This window comes from Megascapheus bottae, chromosome 8 (genome assembly GCF_031878675.1).
Source record: "Megascapheus bottae isolate mThoBot1 chromosome 8, mThoBot2.hap1, whole genome shotgun sequence".
Taxonomy (NCBI): Eukaryota; Metazoa; Chordata; class Mammalia; order Rodentia; family Geomyidae; genus Megascapheus; species Megascapheus bottae.
The window spans coordinates 3646424-3668300 of NC_143516.1; the positions used below are offsets into that span (position 1 = coordinate 3646424).

Below are 21877 nucleotides of genomic sequence, written 5' to 3' on the forward strand. Positions count from 1 at the left end.
ACAAACATTTTGTGTAATACCAGATTATATCTCTTCTGACTCCAAAATGTTCTTCTTTATGCTGCAAGACAGTCCACATCTTACGTTTATCTGAAGATGTGAACAATGTCGTTTCTCAATAAGACACGAAGCCACTTTTTTTCTTATGCCCAGAAGAACTTCTGGGGCTGGACATCTGCTGTGACCTCCAGCCTCAGCCCCAATGCAGCATCATCCGTGCTGTCCTGCTTCATTCCAGGCCCGTCCCCTGAAAAGGCCGCGGGTCTGCGTCTGCTCATCGTGGGTGGCTGCCTGACCGCTGGACCCCCACCGGTCATTCCAGAGAAAGTTTATTTCATATTAAAATAGGACAGGCATTGTGAAAAAGATCAAACACTAGGACTAAGCTAAAGTTTGTACTTCAAGGGGACAGAATGAAGGGCAGGGTCATTATATTTGAAAGAATATCTTATCTCCTTTTATTTTTCTTTCTGTCATTTCTATCTGGTCTCATCCCAAAAAGGGGTTTTGTGGTGGGAACTTGAAAGAAATAATATTTGAGTCTGAGTTTAACAAGACATTGATTTACATAAAAGACAAAGGGAAAAGAAGAATTAAAATATAGGGATCTGAAATTGTTATCAGGTACATTGACGTTTAGGTTGAGTTCTATATACCACATATTTCTAATGTGGTTTTAGTTTGTAAATAATTCTATCTGTTACTAAGGATGTTTGCTTAAGTAAAATAATTCGGGTTCTTTGAGTATAGCTTCTAGAATCATGCAGCAGGATTTATTAAACTACTGTTAAAAGTAAGTCATTTTCCTGGCAAAAATGGAAATTAATCCTGTGATGAGCTTCTTGTGGCAGAACTGGACTTAGGATAACTCGAGTTTTCACGGCTAGTGTGATAGGTTTATAATAGGACCCTCTGGAGTTATAGCACACTGAGCCATGGTATCTAGCGACAGGCTTCTGAGATATGGAAAAAAGGGAGTGGAAACTACTATTCCTCCCTCATATGTCATAAAGTGTTAAGCAGAAAAGTAGTTCAAACATGGAATTCTTGGGGATGTGCTGAGAACTGTTCCCAAAGAGTTAACTGTGTTTGGGATCCACTGAGGACTGTGATGTCAACTGTAAATTTCTGAGTGATCGATGCTCAATAAGGACACATTGACTCAAACATAGGAAATGAACTCAGAATTCCCTTTACCACCCATGACTGTACTCATGCAGAGTCTTTTCTATTGCACAGATGTTAAATCTGGTTATCTGGTAAAAATATGAATTATGAATGGAGAATATTTATATAAGTATTTCACATAAAGCACAAGTACTATCTCTAAAGTATTAAGTTTTGATGAATAAAGACTCAGATAATTGAAAAATCAGGGTTTTGTTTGTTTGTTTGTTTGTTGCTGTTGTTTTTGACAATCCTGGGGCTTGAACTCGGCCCAGGCACTATCCTTGAACACTTTTTGCTCAAGGCTAGTGCTCTGCCACTTTAGCACTTTTGGCTTTTTCTGTGTATGTGGTACCAAGGAATCGAACCCAGGGCTTCGTGCATGCTAGGTGAGCACACTACCAGTAGGCCATGCTCCAGGCCCCTGAAAATCAGTTTTTAGTTTCTTGAGAGCATCTCTGCCATTTGCTTCAGTGAAGAAGTGTTCTTCCATAATCAATCCTTACAAGCCTTCCTAATCCCCGGTAGCCTCTGCTGGAGTCCTCGCCAGTAATAGGATATTAAGCATATAATTAGGTACCACAGTAAAAGAGTTTCCGACAACTCCACAAAGTGAATGCTTGAGCATTACCTCTGAAGCAGACTTAATATCAATTTAGTCATAACAGTGATTCCAAACAGCAGGGTTGTCTGTGCAGGGACCGTGCCACATTCTCTGTTCTGCATTGGATTCTTTCCTCTCATATGCACAACAAGCAGATCATGTTGCAAAAAGCCCACGGAGTGTTCCACTAAATTACCAACTTGCTTACAAGCCTGTCAGAAATAAGCTTCAACTGCTGACTTATCCATGCACATGAGAAATACGGATCTTGGAAGTCAGAAACAATAAATGAAACTACATTTATACAGATTTAAGAAAACCATACTGCCAGCAACAGAAGACGCTCCTGTCTTGCAGATACGGGGTAACATGGCCGACGAGCACGTCGTCACAGACACGCTTCACACAGGTAAACAGTCATCTGAGCTGGTCTTGCTTTTCAAATCTTATACGGTAGCGTTTTTCCAAACATAAATGTACCAACATATACTTTAATCAGTACTTACCAACTGTAAGTAACAACGCGTTATTAATGATCATGTTTTCAATAATTAGTAACTATCAAGAATTATGTCTTTTGTCAGACGTGGAAGAGCAAGTATTAAAATGATCACATCCATCTACGAGATTTCAATAGTGCCTCATTAAATCAATTTTTTAAATCCATTTTTTGAAAGTCAACCCAGATTTCAGAAAGGTAGAATTACTACGAAGGAAAGGGACAAACTCAAAACCGATATTCAAAACCATTAACCAAAACTCACCTTTACAAATGTTAGGACTGGAAGCCTGCAGCAGTGGTTCAGTGCTCCTGTGCTGGCCGTTGAGGAGCCATAAATGACCTTGGTAATTGGGCTGTTCCTCCTGGGAGCCGCCACAGAAGGGGTGGGGTGTGCGGTGTAGCCTTTGATTGGATGGGGGTTGTATGCAACGACATGTCCCTGTCCCGCCCCAGCTCTACCTGAGACCCTCATCCGAGTACCTGACAGTCACGAGGCTCCCGGCCGACTCACCGTTCATGTTCTTGAAGATGTTCAGGATGGGGAGGATCTGCCGGTAGTAGGGCACCAGGGCCTCGCCCACCATCTCGGCCGACACGATCAGATGCTGGAGGACTTTGAGCGTGACGCAGATGACCTGTCGATTTCGGAGGTTCAGGGCATCTAGACAGTGGAAAGTGGACAAGCAGAAAGAACCAAACGTGAGTTCTACGACGTCAGCTAGCTGGTTTCATGACTACAGCTCTGAACAAGGACTTTCAGACACACCACCGCAAGCAGCGTTTCACGTCATTGATAATCATCGCCCAGCTTACACTCACTCCCCAGCTCACCTTCCCTTCAGAGAAGGCGCCGATGGTCTGAGAGGGGACAGAAGGCCACCTGGCACAGAAGGTTACAGACCAAGTGCTGTGTCAGGGTTTAGAGGACTCAGGGCAGGTTGGCAACAGATGCATTCTCAGGCAATCACCTCTTTCTACTGATAGTCCAGGTGATGCTTTTTAATTATTAACTTACTTTATCGTTATTATAGAAGTAATGTATGGACGGAATATAGTGACAAGTCAGGTAATGAGTGCATTTCCTTTCATACAGTGTCTTTTCTTCTCTCACTCTCACTTCCAGTCCCTTCTCTCATCTCTACCCATCAGACCAGGGAGCTCCACTGGTGAACTTTTTCACCCTTTTCCCTGGAGTTCTGTACGCTCCCCCAAGCCCTGCCAAAGCTATAAATTTGAATACGCCATACATAACTTAAAGAAGACAGAATCATCAAAAAACAAAAATATGTATCTATGACATACAAACTCTCAAATTAATTTTAATTTTGTTCTTAAATGTATGTGCCAGTGATTGCATATGGAGTTCCGTTTCTTGGATACTTATTTGTTAAACTTGACATCTGAAATATGATGCAAAATCAATGTTAATAAAATCTTTAAAAACTAAAAAAGAGAAGTCTTTTGTTTCCATACATTAGAGTTTCTTTCAATATGTATATTATTTCATATAAATTATAAAGAGGCACTTAGGCATTGTACCTTTATGCTTCTCTCCCAAGAGTATCCTCTTTTAGTCGCACTGTATATGAGTATCAGAATCCTGTACAATTTATTATATCCCAGTGCATTTTAGATATAATTTCCATATACTAGCTAGAACATGTGCTGTTCTTACCTCACTTAACATTAACATTTGTTCTGGTTCTATTCATTTCCCTGGACATGACATTATTTTATTATTTATAATAGATATGTAAAATTCAAGTTTGTATAGGTACCTCATTTCTTTGGTCCACTCATCTGTTGTGGGGCACCTGGGTTGCTTCCCTCTCTTGGCTACCTGGCTCATGATATTCAGGGTAGATGCCCACGAGTGCTGTGGCTGGGCCATAGAGGGTTTTGAGGAGCCTCCAGAGGTTGTCCAGAATGGCTCTATTAGTTTACCGTCCCACCCACAGTGGAGTAGGGTTCCTTTTCCCCCATATCCTCACCAATATTTGTTGTTAGAATTCATAATGTTGGCCCATCTAATTGGGATGAGATGGAATCTCAAAGTTGTTTTGATTTGCATTTCCTTTACATCCAGGAATCAATCCATGCTAATCTTAAAACCATTGCCACAGAACAAAATACGATTTGGGAAGGCAAGCAGGGCAAGATGGCCTGTGGAGAATCTACAGGCTGGCTCATACAGCATGAATATTCTTGGTAGACTACAAACACATTACCTACTGTATCTAGAGTCTCAGAAAGTTGAGAAGAAAACTAAAACTTTTAAGTGTTCTGTTAGAAAGAATTAACAATAATTAGGAGGGACCAAAGAAATATAACTTAAAAGGGCAGCTCCAAGTGCAAAGCAGAAAGCTGTACTTCAGAGAAAAAACAAGGCAAAAATTGCTGGGTGAGGTGGGGGCTCTTTTCTGCAGGAGCTGAAGGTGGTTATTTACTTGGGAATGCAGACGGTGAGGAATTAGGCTCTGACTGGTTGTGTGGACATGCCCTCCTCACTAACAGTTTTCTGGCCCCCATTCTACTTCTGAGTAAAAAAGAGGGACAAGATCTTACTGCAGCACCTGTCATTTACAGAGGGAAATGGCAACCAGATATCAAGAAAGAAAAGAACTAGTGCTTTGGTGAATGCAGTTGTAAGAGAGTTTTGGCATCATAATGCCACTTTATAGGTACAAAAGTTCTGGTCTTGCCAGCAGTTCAAATTAATTGTGTATTAAAGATATATTTCCCTCAGTGAGCTTTCCCTTTATTCTATGTTTCTTGTTTTTTTTTTTTTATTAATGACACAACCTGGCTGATTACCAAGTCATTTAAAGCCAATCAGTCATTTCTCACATTCCCCAAGTTTCAAAATAATCTTTCTTTTCATCTTCACTTTCTGGTTCTAGGTCTCCATCTTCTCCTATGCTTCCATTTTTTTGGGCCTCCTGGTTCTCCTCCTTCTCTTCTTCCTCCTCCTCTTCTTCCCGCTCATTCTCTTCTGGTCTGAGCCTCCATCACCCACTTCTATCAGTAGGCCTCCATTCTCATTCTCTCCTCCTCTCTGGTCTGGCTCTCCATCTTCACCTCCATGTTTCTAGTCCCAGATTCACATCTTCTTCCCCTTCTTTCCCCTGGTCTGGGGCCTGGTTCCCCCCTCTTTTCCCCTGGTTTGGGCCCCTGTCCTCCTCTCCTTTCCCCTGGTCTGGGACCCTGTCCTCCCTGTCTTATTCCTGATTTGGGCCCCCATCCTCGCCTCCTTTCCCCTGGTCTGGGACCCTGTCCTCCCCGCCTTTCCTCTGGTCTGGGACTCTTCCTCACTGTCCCTGGCCCTTGAGACTATTAGACTGGAGCCTGTCTGTGCCAGCTAGCAGATGTCCTTTCTCCCTGATGGTCCCAGCCCTTAGCCTGGGTTCCTCCTGCTGCTGCTCCTGCTCCCCAGAGCTGTATGAACTTCTCACCACTGGTCCCAGAGCTTGGAGTCTGACCTCTCATTTCCTACGGAGTAAAGGACAACTAGCCAGGCACAAAGCATGTCATTAGGGTAAGCTTAAATAAAAGTAAATTGTTAGCTGAAGGTCCAAGATTATACATGATCACTTAGGGGTTTCACAGCTATTTTCCTAAGCAATCACAAGGAAGCTTAAAAAATTTAGTGCAGTCGACTCTACCCCTTCCAGCAGCAAGTCGGGATATGAGTATGACAACACTTCAGAGCAGCAATGGAAACTCCAGTCAAGACTGGCTCCCAATTCATTTGGAAGTACAAACAAATGGAAGCGGAGATGCTTGGTTTTTACCCAGGGAGCCACCTAAATATAACTGCAGAGCTTGCTAACTCAATGGCTCATTATTGTAGCATTTAAACATTTTGCAGTCCATATTGTGATTTCTGAAAAACAACTGAAAATAGAATGCTGTATATGCACCCAGAAGCTGCAGCCATGAGCAGGTGGGGAGGGGGACATCAGATCCTCGTAAGGTAGAAGGTCCCGCGGAGCACTGTGCGAGGGGCGGAGGAACAAGTCAGCCCAGGGCTCCTTTTCAGGTTCTGTCCAATCTAAAAGCTGCTTTCCCTCTCCAGAAAAACCCATGGTTATCACACGTTGCCGCCCAGGCCAGCTCAGGTTCAGAAATGAGAAAGGGGAGTGTGCAGGAGGCTCTCTGAGGCCTCCCAGAGAAACCTAACATGGTTAGACCTCAGCACTGCACACATCTGTGTGGCAGCACAGAATGCATGAACTGAATGTGTGAAGTAGATCAAGGCTTGAACTGAGCACTTTACACAGCTCTGTTCACTAGTGCTCTTCCATCTAACATTCGAGGAACACGAATCACTGCTCTGGGGATTAGATGGGAATGAACAAGACAGATATGGTGTGCGTAGCACAGTATGGAAGACGGTACTCAGGATATACTAGAGGGACAATGACTGCCCCTAGGCAGAGCAGTATATTGAATCCGCCATCACAGAGGCACCTAGTCTGCAGGAGGGATGTGGGAGCTCTCCAGGTGGGGGAAGCCAAGATGAACAGATGCCGTTTAGGTGAAGAGTTTCAAGGGAAGGGACAGTAGGCTAGGAATGGGCCCCATGAGAGAAGAGAGTCGCTTACTTTTTCACCAAAAGATTTGTTGCAGTTTCCACAGATGAGCTTTTGCTGAGAGATTTGGAATCACAGCCCCAGAGAGGAAAGAGAGACCCTAAACATGTCCTGGAACAAGGCAGTACTGTCCATGCATGTACACATAAAGGGAGGAATGACAGATCCCAACTGGCTTTAGCATGGTAAGAATGTGTACAAGTAAGGTGTGTTTATCAGGAGAATAAGGCTATAATACTTTTTTCTTATCATCATTATCTCTTATCAAATTCATGCAGGATCAGACATTGGGTTATTTTGGGTTTCTGCCTTTTCCCCCTGATTCCTCTTCCCTTCCAGCTTCTTACAAAAGGACTCACAACCTCACCGAGCTAAGAATTTTAGGAATTGTGCATTGAGGGATGATGAGCTATAGAAACAGCATGTGGAGATGCTGACTGCATACCTCCTGTCAAAACAAGAGTGTGGTTGGATGTCCATCTAGCTCTGATTCCCACCATGCAGGCCTTGTCTTAGGAAGGCCTCTGTGGACATTGATAAAGTCGCCAGTAAGAAGGTTCACAAGAGAGCTCTGAAGAACAGAGCAGAACGTGGTGACTGTAGAAAGGACTTTAGAATACTGGCTTCTCAGGCTCTTCTTTAGGGTGAACATCCTAAAAATGATGAAAAAAACAGCATAGACAAGTGCCTGTCTAACCCAACACTGCAGTTTTGATATAGAGGCTATAGTCTTTAAGGAATATACATTTATCAGCATTTTTTTTTGTTTAGGTTTATTCCCATAGATTTAGGTACTTAATCATGAATGGTACTTTGGTGATCTCTCCCAATATGGATAGTTATCAAAAATTAACTAATATGGTCATGATATATCCTAATGAAATGTTTCTTACTAACAATGACCCACAATTAAAATTTCCTCTTGTTAGCAGCTGCCATAGAATGCTCTGAGCTCCGGATCACGAGGTGCTGGCTTTGCCATTTCTACAGTGGCTATGAGATAAATCTGAATGTGTGAAAAGCCCTTAACTTCTTTAAGAGCACACGCACACCTTCGGGTACTACTGAACTCAGGACCTTATGCTCCGCCCCCATCCAGGCTCCTGCTCTATCACTTGAGCCACAACTATAATTTTGACCTTTTGCTAATAAGTAAATGGAGATTGGATTTGTCTGCCTGGGCAGGTGTTAAACAGCAATCCTCAGATCTCAGCCTCCTGAGTAACAAGGATTACAGGGGTGGGTCACCAGCTCCCAGGAGAGATTCCTTCCTTCCTTCCTTCCTTCCTTCCTTCCTTCCTTCCTTCCTTCCTTCCTTCCTTCCCTCTGTTTCTTTCTTCCTTCCTTCACTTTCTTTTAAGCTGTGTATTTCACATCAGTTTCTGTATTTTCTTCTGAATTCTTGAGGAACTTAGATATAACATTAAGTTGGAAGTCTTTTTGTTGTTATTCTCCCAATGGAATTAAAGAAATATGATTCTTTTTTTTAGAAAAGAGTTCTTTCCTTTGAAAGAGTATGTTAACAGATATAAAGAGAATATGATTCTGTAGCTTGAAAGAAGAGAATAGTGTTTATTCTTGTGTTGATGGGCTTGAAAGCTATTGTCAAGACGTAAGTGAAGACTTTGAACTCAAGATTTAAGGTTTTGAAAAGGTTCTGAACATGAGGACTCTGCTGACATCCTGGAACCTGTCTATTCAGAAAAGTGGGCTTCTATGGTGCAGCCTGCTGCCTTCAGGTATAATCAACAAGGCAGAGCTTACAGACAGAAATTGCTGAAAAATAAAAAAGAATAATAATTTGAAGGCAACGTGGGAAAATTCATTCAACTTAGATGGTTTAAACTACATGTACGGATTTCTTGGGTCTAAAATCCATTATTGCTATGACATTTTGAAAAGTGAGAACAGTTTTTATCATTAGAGATAGTTTGCTACTAGGGAGTTAGAAAGCACAAAATATTTCCACTAGTTTCTCTTTTGAAACCAGAAATACAAAACAAAATGGAAAGCAAATAATGAATTCAATAACATATTTTTGACTTTTGCTATCAATGTTAATATCCTTAGTATAAAAATAGCTATCATCATCCAATAAAAGAATGAATCTTCTCATTAAAAATGGGCTAAAGATAGGGATAGATAGTGCACAAGCCAACAATGTGCTCAATTGTTCAAATTCATTAGTAATTTAATACATATTATCACTTTATATTTTAAATATTGTAGTAGGAAAATGTTGAAAATTTAACACTCAGAAAAGAAATCAGGTTTGGGGAAAGAATCACCCTCATAGAAGCATATTATAATCTCTCCAATTTTCCTATGGACCAGCTTAGAAAGACTATGTGTGAAAGCCAAACAGATCTGTATATACTTAATCCAGCCATTCTGGGGGGTCTGCATCTCTGGTTGAATGTAGAGTGCACAGAGCTATATGAAATAAATAGTATTATTTGTAATTAGAAGCCACATAAATGTTCCAGTAATAATAGATTGTTTAAAAAGATGTAGAATATCTGTACAGGGAAAATTATATGTTATCTAGTAGAAAAAAAAACCCTAAGAAAATGTTCATGAAGTATACATGAGTAAAGCAGTTCCAAGGCACATTTGCATGATGGTCTTATCTTACAGAATAGAATATAAACCAAGAAAACAATGGCTAGTTATACTTAGATGCTAACCATGCTAACCATAGGGAATTTCTTTCCATATGCATGTTATGGAAATAGGATTTAGTTTCTTTACATCCAAAGAGTGCTTGCTAACACATTTTATCGACTCTTTCTGCAACAGTGCATGATTCAATTTAACCTAATGCCTAAATTTCTCCATCATTAGAAGACTAATAAAATTTGCCTCCAATTAAAAAATATATATATATAAACTTGAGAGGCTGGATTTTAATATATTGTCCTGTGTGTGTGTGTGTGTGTGTGTGTGTGTGTGTGTGTGTGTGTGTGTGTGTTTATTTATATCAGCCTCTTAAGTAGCTGGGATTACAGGTATGAGGCACTTTGCTGAGCTGTCTGAATTTGCTGACCGAAAGTTTTAGAAAACTCTTAGTCCATTGAAGGCTTTTAGACTGCGGGTATTGGTGGTTTGGGTTTTTTGTTACAGTGGGAATTTTTACATTATCTTTCCAGTCACTGACCTGCCAATCAGGAAAAAGAAAGTAACCTGTAGATCATATTAACAATACCGGTAAATTAGCCACAATAAACCATGTGATAATTATGCCTAGAACATCACCTCTATTCATCTACCATGGAATGGTGATAATACTGAGCATTTATGAGAACCCAAGGAAACGTCTGTTTATTTCAAAAAAAATAATTATGGAAGAAGGTTACATTCCCTGTCTTAAAGGAAGGCATAGAAGCTAAAGAACAATGGATACTAAATTTCAAGATACTCAACTATTTTGATGTAGTACTCTGCCTGCTGACCTGTCCCTTCCAGGGCTTGGACTCCACCCCTGTGCTACACTGCAGCCTGGAAATACATATTTAACATGACAGATAACAAGAGCAGGGCAAACAACACAAGGAAAGAAGATACATCTTCTGCATTAAAAAGTAAACTACAATAAATCATGTAATTCTATAAAACAGAAAATAAGAAACATTTAAAACTGGACCATACAAAATATAGAAACCTGTGACTGGCAGTAACTAGAAAGTATAAATGTATATCATGAAAACATATGTATAAATGATACACACACACACACACACACATATATATATACACACACACACACACATATGAAACATCCACTCTTTATAGATGAGGCAATGGTGTCCAAGAGAGTAAGAAAGTTCTGTCGGGTCATATGGTAAATAAATGGTACATCCAGGGTTCCAAGCTGGGCATCTGATTATACTTTATATGTTCTCTCTGTCTGTCTGTCTCTGTCTCTCTGTACCCCCACCACCACCTCTCATCTCCTTCCTTTCTGGGGCTTGAACTCAGGGCCTGTCATTTTTGCTCAGCTTGCTTGCTCAAGGTTAGTGCTCTACCACTTAAACCATTCAGGCATTTTTACTAGTTAAATGGGCACACTCTCTCAGAGACTTTTTCTGTCCAGTCTGGCTTCAGACTGTGATCCTCCTGAGAAACTAGAATTGTAGGCTCTTAACCAGTATGTTATCTTATTTAATTAATAAGGAATAGAGAAATTCTTGAGTGCCATCAAAGGGAAAATTTATTTTTATTGAAAGACAAAAAGGATATAAGGTAGAAAGCCAAAATTAAAGAAAAAGCAAATAAAACATCTTTCAAAAATAAACACAATATCTGGAAATCTATAATAAGTATTAATAGAGAGAAGATAGTGAACACAAAAGAACAAGTACAAACTAAGAGGGACAGTCAGAAGACAGACAAGTTATAATACAAATAAAATATTCAATTACAGTTTTAGGAGACGAAGTCCAGGAAATACACAGCCAGGAGGGCCAAGACACAGAAATAGAAAACATGAGCAAAGAGATAACTTACAGAATTGTCCCTTGAGGTATAGTATATCACACACAAATTACAGAAAAGACGGAAGTCATTAAAGAAATAGCAAACGAAGAGCACCTAGTGCTGAAACACATGTCTCTTACTTAAAATTTCTCAGAAAAATTAAGGGATCAGACCAACTATATCAAAGCATCTCAATAAGAAACTATATACTACTCTATAATTTTCAGAAATGGGGAGACAATGACCACACAATGACTGCAAATTCAAGCTTCATCTTAATTTTCAAAACATCTTAATTTTCAAATCTTGAGAGACAACAGAGATGCGACCTCAACGTTCTAACCGTAAATGATTTTCTATTCAGGTTTTCCTGGGTTGCTCTTCCCTGTAGTTCTTTTGCCCCTCCTCTCATCTGAACAATTACATTTACCACACATACAGATCCCAGTTGGCTCAGTACTTTGCTCCCTTTCCTCTGCTCAAACCAGCACCACGTTTCCTTGTTTCGTTTTCACTCATGGATGTGAAGCATGTTGAACATAACTCCCCTCCCTCCACCTCTCCATCACCCCCTCGCTCCTGTGAGTTCCTAAACCCTGGAAAAGCACATTTCCACTTCCTCACGTTTTTTTTTTTTGTGGAAGTGAGAGTTAAGTGTTCGAAGAGTTTTTACCCTGTTATCGCATAGACAGTCCTTACTGAGGTCACATTGGCCCTATACATACACACGTGATCCAGTATGTGTAAAGTCTGTTTTCAGTGTAGTCAAATGAATAAGCTTGACGGAGAATGTAAGCACACCTTTCACCTCTTTTAGGGAATTATTGTAAGACATGCCCTATTGAAAGTGATGAGGAAAATGAGATGGGGGTTCAGGAAAAAGCTGTCTGTTGAAGAGCAGCATAGGGCGCGTCCTGCCGCAGAACAGGAGGTCCAGCTGGAGCAGGACATGGAGGTAGGAAGAGCTACCATCTCCAGAAAGGGCGAAGGCTGTGCTTGCTTGTCTGATGCTGTGAGCTTCTGGAAAATGTCATTCTTTCAATTCATCTTGAAATATTTGAGGAAAAGCTATGAAAAACATAAAACTCAAGCAAGTAAGATGAAAGACATGAGTGACACCGTGGGAAATAGTAGGACCTGCAATGTGGCTTGTAGGCAGACGTCTAGTGAACGGCATCTGTGTGGTTGCAGTGCTGTAGTAATGGGCTTTTGATTTAATGGAAATCACGTGTGTATGTGGGAGGCACGTCTGTAAAGAAGAGCTGAATTGTTACCAGTACAAGGTAATACATGAAGTACCAAAAACGTGGGCTCCCAAAGAAAGACGTGTGTGTGTGTGTGTGTGTGTGTGTGTGTGTGTGTGACAAGAAAAAAGTGAGGTCTTCCAACAGACACAGAAAATACGAGTATAAGTAGATGATTATTTCTAAAATGTGATGCCTTGGTTTTCAGTACATAGAGGCCCATGGTGATTAAATATTTTTTGTGAATATTTTATCAATATAACTCCTATTTGTTTACTTAAAAATCTCTTTACATTGAATTCTACTCTACTGAAAACAAAATAACTACTCCTGCCTTTAAACAATTTATCCCAATAATAACTTTTAGTTTTTAAGACTTCAGTAATATTTTGTCTAATGAATAGGAGTTTAAATTGGGTTTACAGTTTGCAGCTTAAGACCCAATATGAAAGTTAATTTTCTTAAGTTGATACAGATGATTTCACATTCTCCATCTCAATTTGTGCTTCGGATTCTTAGCATCTTCTTGATGCCTATGTAATATCTTTCCAGTTAACAGATATTTTTTTTAACTATTTTGATCTTCTCCACTCAGTTTGATGCTTTGGAACTCCGCTTTTTCCTTGCCCCTTTCCTTTCTCTTCCCCTTCATTTCCCCTTTCCTTTTTCCCTTCCCTTTTCTTTCCCTTCCCCTTCCCCCTTCTCCCTTCCCTTTCATTTTACCTTTCCCCTCCTCTTTCCCTTTTCTTTCCCTTTCCTTTCCCTTCCCTTTCTTTTTCCTTCCCCTTACCATTCCTTTTTCCCTTTCCCTTTCCCTTTTCAGTGATACTGGGGCTTGAATTCAGGGCCCCACACTTGCTGGGCAAGCTCTCCATTACGAACCACAACCTCGGTCAAACACAGTTTTGAAACTCTTCCATCAACTATTTAGACTTCAGTCTAAATCTAATAACAACCGATGTCAGCAGGGATGTGGCCAGAAAGGAATGCTACTAACTGCACTGTTGGTGAGAGTGTAAACTTGTTCAGCCACTCTGGAAAACAGTATGGCAATTCCTCAAAAGACTCAACATAGAGCTCCCCTATGACCCCTTAGTAGATAAATGGATCAAGTTTTTATTTTTTAACTGGGTTTCTTTATTATATTCTTCTCTGTGCATGCAAAATCTTTCCTTCCTTGTGTGGAGTGGTTATTATTATTTTTTCAAATGGCTCTAGGAGGCAGTAGTGTTGTTCTTGCTTCTTAGGAAAGAAGTCACCGGTTGTGGTTGCTCTTGGCCCTTCGCTCTCCTCTCAGCCCCGACTTGAATCCTTCTCTACGTTCATTCAGCCAGGGTGGACATTGCTCCCCAGTGTTGACCTAATTTCTCTTTTCCAGACCAGATGGAGTAAATGTAGATCCAACGTCCTGGGTCAGAAGGCTTAAAGGGCTCCTCCTATCCCCTTCTTCCCCAGAATGCTCCATTGTCACTCTCAGAAATCAGGTTCCTTTACTAGCCCCAAGCTCATTATTGTGGTATGGTGAGCCTCAAACCCAGAGAAACTCCAGGAGGGGGGAGGACAGGGAGGGGGAAGAGGCAGTTAAATTATAATCAATAGCACAGAAATATCATATGCTATTTTTGCCATTAAAAATCTTGAGGTCTTTTTTTCTTTTTAAGACAGGTTCTTAGTGTGTTGTTCAGGCTAGCATTTAACTCGTGTGCTCATGACTCATCTGCCCCAGGCTCCTGAGTAGCTGGGACTAGAGGTACACACTTGTCACCTGGCAGACCTGGGGTCTTACATGACTGAGAAGGAGGAAATGATGGTTGTATTTTTATGCTTTATGTTTGAAACATGCCCTTTGCTCACTCGAGAAATATTCTGTCACATTTTGTTCACATCAGCACCAGGGTCTACCGAGAGATGGGCTGATCTGGGCTGTCTCCTCCCCTCAAGCTCATCTACTTTATGTTGCCTTCACAGAGATTAATTAAACTGCTTGCTGGTGCTGAGGAGGTTAATTTTTACCCCTGGATAAAAGTAAATATTATACTGATAATATTATTTGAAAATCAGGCCCACACAGCTGATGCATGTACATCAACTGGCTTTTAAATCAATTAGCCTCATGCTGAATTCCACCTTTCTCATACAACCCTTCGCATGGCATACTAGAACTGTGTATGGTCTTACATAGCTAACCAGCATTTCTCCCTAGAAAGTCTGGCTTTTTAGTGATGTAAGCAGATTAAGAAGAGACAGAGTGACGGGGTCAGTGTAGGGAAAAGCCCAGCAGCCAAAGCCACAATATCCAACCAAAATAAATTATCCTGAGTGCTGGAACCGGAAATGACCACATTCACATGTAGTGAAACGGCCTGACAATTCACATTTACTGAGTTCTTAGTAATGTTTTCTCTCATCAGCATATGACTGCTGTGTATACTGTCAATTTTCTCCTTATAACACATCATTTCTCTTGGAACTCATTTATGTGATTTCAAATACAGGTTGAACAAAACTCAAAAGTCACTTCACCTTGGCTGGCCACTTGTTAACTTAGTATGCTTTAATTCTAAAGAACATAATATAAATATTTGCAGTACCTTTCTCTTTCAGTACATGTCTTCAGTGGGGACCTGCAGGAAGTCTTGGGGGAAGCAAACAAGCCTAACAATAAGAAATCTGGGTATTGTTGCTATTCTGGGGGGTATAGAGGACAGGGATAGCTCCTGGAAAGAATTTTCTGGCCCTTTCTGTTTATCTATGACACATATACTTCATCTTTTAGAGAGGCACTGTTTCAACTAGAACTGTGCTTCTCCAGAGGAGAAAAGCACATTTGAAGAAGAACCTCTATCTCTTGGAGGAACCCTGGGACACCACGCTCAGCTCAGCAGCAGGTGAGGCTGCTGGGAGCTGTCTGGGATGAGACCCCTGCTTCTCTGGCCCCATACAGTTCAAACCCGGTGGCTCTGCATTTGGTTTTTGGCTCCCTGCCTTGGAAAGAGACCGTGGGAATTACTACTTGTGCGGAGGTCTCCAAGATGGGAGAGCTAGTTTCCAAGTCACTGAGGCAGCAGTGAGAGCAGAAGAAAAATGCAGCTGAACCCAAACCATCATTAGAATCCTAACAGAAAGGAGAGGATGGCCATGGTGGAACAATCCAGACCCAATTCTGAGCTCATGTGTTCTCATGTGGTCAACCCAGGTAAACAGAAGCAGGCCTCAGACTGTGTGTGTGGAGGAGGGGAGCCTCCCCAGGCCTGGGGAGGTGAGGCGGCCACCCTGTCACCCCAGGGCCATGCGAGTGGCTGGGGCCTCTTCTGGAGGCTGTGGCCCAGAGCAGGAAGTGGAAATGCCAGGCAGGCTGCAGAAAAGGTGAGGGACTTCTTGATGCAAGCTTAGGCCTGATACCTGGGCTCGCTGTGTAGAAGGTGGTAGACACTCATGCGACAGCCAGATAAAGCCAGGGACACACCACCCTAGAGACTGCCACCACCACAACCTATCTGGATGGACAATTCCCTTTCCATACACAATCAATCAACACGATTGTGTTTCTACTATAATTTCAAGTTAGGGAGGCCGTTGAGAGCTCGCTCAGGTCACAGTGTGCCCCTATGAGGTCACATACCTTCCTGTGCACATTTTAAATCAGTGTGCCTCACTTCTGCGATGGGACCTATTTTCAGAGATTTGGGTTGTCTGCTTTCATAAGGAAATTTATGAAAATCCCACACAACCCCAGGGTATGGCCTCAGTCTGTTGTGTTTTATTGCTTAATTAGCAAGTTGTCACAAAGCGGCATGGCATACGCTGAGTGACGCTTTTTCACCTGTTCACTTACTTTTTATCGGGATAATGAGCTGTGGAATGACAGGTAGAATCTTGTTCCCCCCGTGTTCCAGCATGTCGTGGATTCCTTGCCGAGCAAAAAACTCATAGGGAAATGTCATTTCACAAAGCCCATCAAAAAACAGAGGCAGATAATGGTGGTAGTCCAGCTTCTCAATTTCTACCTGGAAGTAGAGAGAGAAGAAATGCTATGTGAAAACAACCTCAGGGCCGAGCACCCCCTGCCCCCCCCAGATAGCAGCTCTGCCCCCCGCAGAGCAGCGTGTACTGTGGGGAGGTGAGGCGGAAGGGCGAGCTGCCCAGCCACCGGTCAAGGCCTCTGTGAGGAGGCTGACAGGGTCGACCTTCAGACTTGACTCTTATTCATGGACTGTCTCCTTTGGAAGCAAAGGAGTAGATTTCTTTTTACTGTTTGGTACACATGCCATATTAGAAAGGAGTCGAGAAGACTGCAATCAGGATGCTGAGAGGTAGACACACCAGGGTAGAGTGATGGGCCCAGGGACGTGGGCACCAGAGCTCTAACCAGACCAAGCCTCGAAAAACACAGTGCTTCATGGCACTGTACAACTGGAGAGCCCAGGTTCTTTGAGACTTGATGGTTAAGACAGTGAAGGGCACACGTGACTCTCTGGGGAGTGGATGACAAGGGTGGTGCTGGGGTCAAAAAAAAAAAGGGAGACAACAAGTGGGCTGAGCTTGCCACTGCCCCGCATCTCCAAACCTCCCCAGCCCACTTGTAGACACAGGGATCTGACTTTCTGTCCCCACACCCATCACCTCCAGTGAGGCCTCATGACAGCTCACTGGCCCTCTGTGGTACCATCCAGCACCTCCAGGGAATGGGACTCAGAGCTGAGGACACAGACAGTGGGTTGGAAATCCTGCACTTGCCTGGGCCACCTCCGGGAGGGAGCAGCAAGTGACACCATGTACAGAATGGAGCCCAAGCCGGCGGTGGCCCAGGCCTGTAATCCTAGCTACTCAGGAGGCTGAGATCTGAGGATCATGCACTCAAGTCTTTGAAACTCTTATCTCCAGTGAACCACCAGAAAACAGGAAGTGGTGCTGTGGCTCAAGGGGTAGGGTGGTAGCCTTGAGCTGAGGAGCCCAGGGACAGCACCCAGGCACAGAGTCTAAGCCCCATGACAAAAAAATAAAAAATGAGCCCTAAGACTCCTGCGAAGATAGGACCAGCCCACCTGCTCTGGATAAGGGAGGTGTGCTCACACCACTCTCCCCGGCCTCCAAACCCTTCTCACAGGGATCACCTTTGAATGGTCACCTTCCACCAAGACCTGAGAGACACTCCCTGTCTACTACCTGGAGGCTTTTAGGACCTCTGGCTCCTCTCTGCACTCTGGAGTCCCCAAGCACATGGCTGTTCACGGGTGGTGTGAGTAACTGAAAACAGACTCAGAACCACCCTCAGCTGCTTTGAGACTCAGTGAATCAAGTATCTCATGGCTTCACCTAAGGAGGCCCATCTACAGTTTGCTCATCTGTCCCATAAACAGGGACCCTGAGATGGGGGCAGCCAGCAGGAGGGGAAAGGGAGCCCAGCCAGGAAGACTTCGGATCCACTACCCTTCTGTAGCTGGAGCTTAGAAAAATGAACCCCAAATGTAAGTGTATACAAACACTTCAGGGATGCTTTATATTCCTTGTAAATGTATACAATTTACCTTGTTCAGCCAAAATATATGGGATAGCTACTTAATATTAATTTTCTCAAGAATTTGTGTTCGCTTCAAGATGTTTTAGAACATTATTGTCTATTCTCTGAAATATTTATTGCTATATCATTCAGCTACTAATGGTACAATGTTATCCATAATTTTACCTTGTAATCTTTGTTCATCATAAAAGTGTCATGAGTGCTATATTTCTTACTTAGATCATCAATAGATTTTGTTCGTTCCCTCTTTTAGTCCCTTGCTGCATGTTCACATGTGTCCCTTGTAATTGTCAAATCATTACATTTGGTAGTTCCATCTGATCTAAGAGTATGTATCTTCATGTTAGTTTGCTACATTCACTTTTATGGCTGCTTTATTTTAACTTCTGTCATCCTATGGTCTCTGGTTGTTGCAGTTCATTTACTGTTGACTTTCTTTTTTGCAGTTTTGTTAGGTAGATAGTGTTGTTTTAACTTTTTCTTTTTGCCATGACTTTTGCGGTAAGACAGCTACTGAAACATCCTATTGGAGCTTTCCCTCATCTTTAGCATTCTCAAACACAGTTATCTTACTGAGACAAGAATTTCCTAATAGGATGGTTGACATGAAAGTTTTTCTTAGGATGTGTTTCAGCCAAGGCTGGTGTCATCCTAATTCTGCCACCATCCCCCTCAGCATGCCACTGCTCCTGTCAAAGCCCCACCCTCATCTGTGTCTTCAGGCTCTTCACCCCACCCTCTTACACTGTGCTCTGCAGACTCTGGGCCCCACTCCTCTGCCCTTAGGGTCTTTTCTGGAATGACCAAGTTTAATCAGCTCAGGATACCATAACTCAAAGCCAGAAGATGGGCGGCTTGAAGCACAGATGTTCTGACAGTCCTGCATGCTGGAAGCCTGGGTTTCACTGTGGTTGTGCTCTGTTGAGGTTGCTGGCCCTGGCTTGAGGACAGGCGCCTTTTACTTTACCCTCAGATGCTTTCCCAGGTGCAGATAGAAGCTCAGATACTGCTCAGCTTTCTTAAGACCATTAGGTCTCTGACAGTTTTACTAACTTTGCATAAACCCATCTCCAAAGGCCTGTAGGCGGGGTATTAGCACAGGAAAATTGGAAGAACCATGGTGGGCCTTCCTCTTTCCTCCAGCTTCCTTCATCTCCTGAAAGTCCTTTATCTAGACTTCCTACCACCACCTCGGCCCTGCTCGATTTTCTTTGTAGCTCTCATCACTAATTCATTACACTCCCCAAGTTCTATGCAAAGAGCGTGCCACTGTCCCCAAGGGTGTTTGGCACATGATAGTCCAGTGCTGCAACAGGACTTGTGGGACTTTAACTCTGGCCTTTTGAACTGTTCCTCTCAGGTTTGTGCTCAGCTGAGGAGCTGCAGCCTGGGCCATGCCCTCAGCCATCACCCAGGGGAGTATGGGAGTTTCTGTAAATTTATATACTGTGCACATTTAAGTTCTTCACATATAATGATCCATCTGTCCTTTTGTTGGTATTGCAGTGTTAATTCACAACCCAAAAAATTTAAGAATATTGTAATAGAAAATCAAGATGGTCTTCTGGAAATGTACGTTCTCCATTTGGTAGAAATCACTAGGACTTCAATTGGCCTTTTGAGTCTACTTGTAAACTCTGTGGAGGAGTATCGGTATCTCAGAGTATCACCAAACACACACACATTACAATATGTACATACTGGCAATAGCAAGAAGAGATCTTCATTTTAAAGTCTAAATGTTGATTCTAAGAATAATCAAAGATTGACGTATGAAGAAGAAATAAATTAGGAGATGCCTTGTTTATGTTTGTGTAGACGTCTGTCACACTATGACACTCATTCCCACATTCCTATAGGATTTCTAATTGGTGACGACTTGGGTTACTTTAAATTTACACAAAAAAGTCATTCTTAGGGCTTGTTTAGCAATAAATATTTTCCAGTCACTAAAATTTGTTGCTCTTCAGGTAATTAATTTAGTGGTAAATACTACACTTTATATTTCTTAAGTATTACCACAAAAGTAATAGTTTAAAATTGGTTAATCTTTTCCAAAGTTTATAAAATCTAGTATCAGAAGAAAACTGAAGTGAGACATAGAACTTGAGGAAATATCAGCTAAAATTACAGAGATAACTGATTAATGTCTACCTTCATACTAGTCATGAAGTATCTACATGCACAAAATCCTATAAAAAATTTATGTACCATATCTCTGTAAAGATCATAGAGCCTGTAAGTCTATCTCTAAATGTTTCAGTGACCTTTGGTCAAAAGCACTAACATTCTAACTTGATTTAGTCTAAGAAGTATAATATTTTATCCCATAACAGATGTGTAAGGTAGTAATGCTATACCAAAAGGTCACAAACACAATGAGGTTAATGAGTCCATTAAAAATTCCAACCAGGGATTTACTCTTATGCTTTCTACATCATTACAACAATTAGTGAATGAAATACCATTGGAGGTATCTGCTACTGTGACTCTTATAATAATTATTCCAGAGGAAACTGTTTAGAATAATAAAATAACCTGAAAAAAGTGTAATTATCCATTAATACATGACATACTCATATGGCATTTCTAAAATAAAGTTTGAACAGTGATTTTTAATCCTTGACACAGCTGTTGAGCTATTTCCAGATGACTTAGAAATTTTGTAGGCATTTAAGTGCTATCTGCATGCAGTATATATGGCATTTTACACACAGCTCTATTTTAAATGTGTTACAGATACATTATGATAAAGATAAAAACATTTAGGTCATTTGATATTTTCAATATATTGATGATATAACTTGAATAAGAGAAAATGAGCTTTCTTTTAGATGTTGAAAATATGACTTTTTTGTTTAGCATGTCGAAAAGAAGTAGTCTGCAGGCAAAACTGATATGAATCCATAAACCACGACAAAGTGTAAGCATACAAAGTTGTGCTAAAGGAAAAGCTGAGTTCAGGAACTTCTGAGAGCTTAGAGATGAGGCTGCAATCCAGCCACAGAGGGAGCCCTATATGTTACCAGTGACCTCAGAATGACCAGACCAGAAAGAGGCTCTCCTCCCTCCAGTTCAGGAAGACAGAGAAGCTGCAGGAGCAGAGAATCAACCTGGAACCTGGCATACAACCTGGACACCTGAGGACTGCTCTTCTGTAGAAAGGGACCAGTGGGTCTCTTCCTACCCATTTGTTGAAGCAGAAAGAACTTGATGTTTGACAAACTCTCAGTGGAAATAGCTCCTCTGAGAAATTAAAATCCACATAATCAAAATCCAAGAAATAAAGTTTTGGATGATAAATTTCAAAGACATTTCTAGAGTCCAAATGAAAGCAAATGCAAAAATAACACTTGTATAATTTAGGGACATGAAACAACTAACCAGAAAATTCAGCCTTTGCCACAGACCAGTTCACAATAACGACCTGACAACCACCATGGTAATGGAGTTTCGCAACAAAGAAATAGCTAGGTTGAACATTATCTGAGTCACAGATGGAGAACTGGGACCTGGACCACAGAACACAGAACTAACCCTGACTTGAAGATGGAGACCCCACAACAGAAAAAAAATGGTGGAGTACCATTTGGGATACTTTCATGTGCTTCAAGCTGCTGCAGAACAGAAGACAGAGAATAAAGAAGAAATAACAGTCAAGAACCTTTCATAACTGATAAAATATGTTGAGTCTTCACATTGAAGATGAAACTCCAGATGTTTTCCAGAAAAATCATCAAACTTCAAAGACAAGGATAAGATTTAAAAGCA

At 41.6% G+C, this 21877-nt stretch overlaps 1 protein-coding gene across 1 annotated transcript in view; it reads right to left on the reverse strand.

Moving 5' to 3' along the window:
* The window catches only part of Pacrg (parkin coregulated), a 180579-nt gene that overhangs the window by 153710 nt on the left and 4992 nt on the right, over positions 1-21877 (reverse strand). The window contains exons 3-4 of the mRNA XM_090338615.1: positions 16421-16592; positions 2785-2934 (exon numbers count right to left, since the gene is read on the reverse strand). Of these exons, the coding sequence (XP_090194741.1) occupies positions 2785-2934; positions 16421-16592 (322 nt within the window). The remainder of the gene's footprint in view (positions 1-2784; positions 2935-16420; positions 16593-21877) is intronic.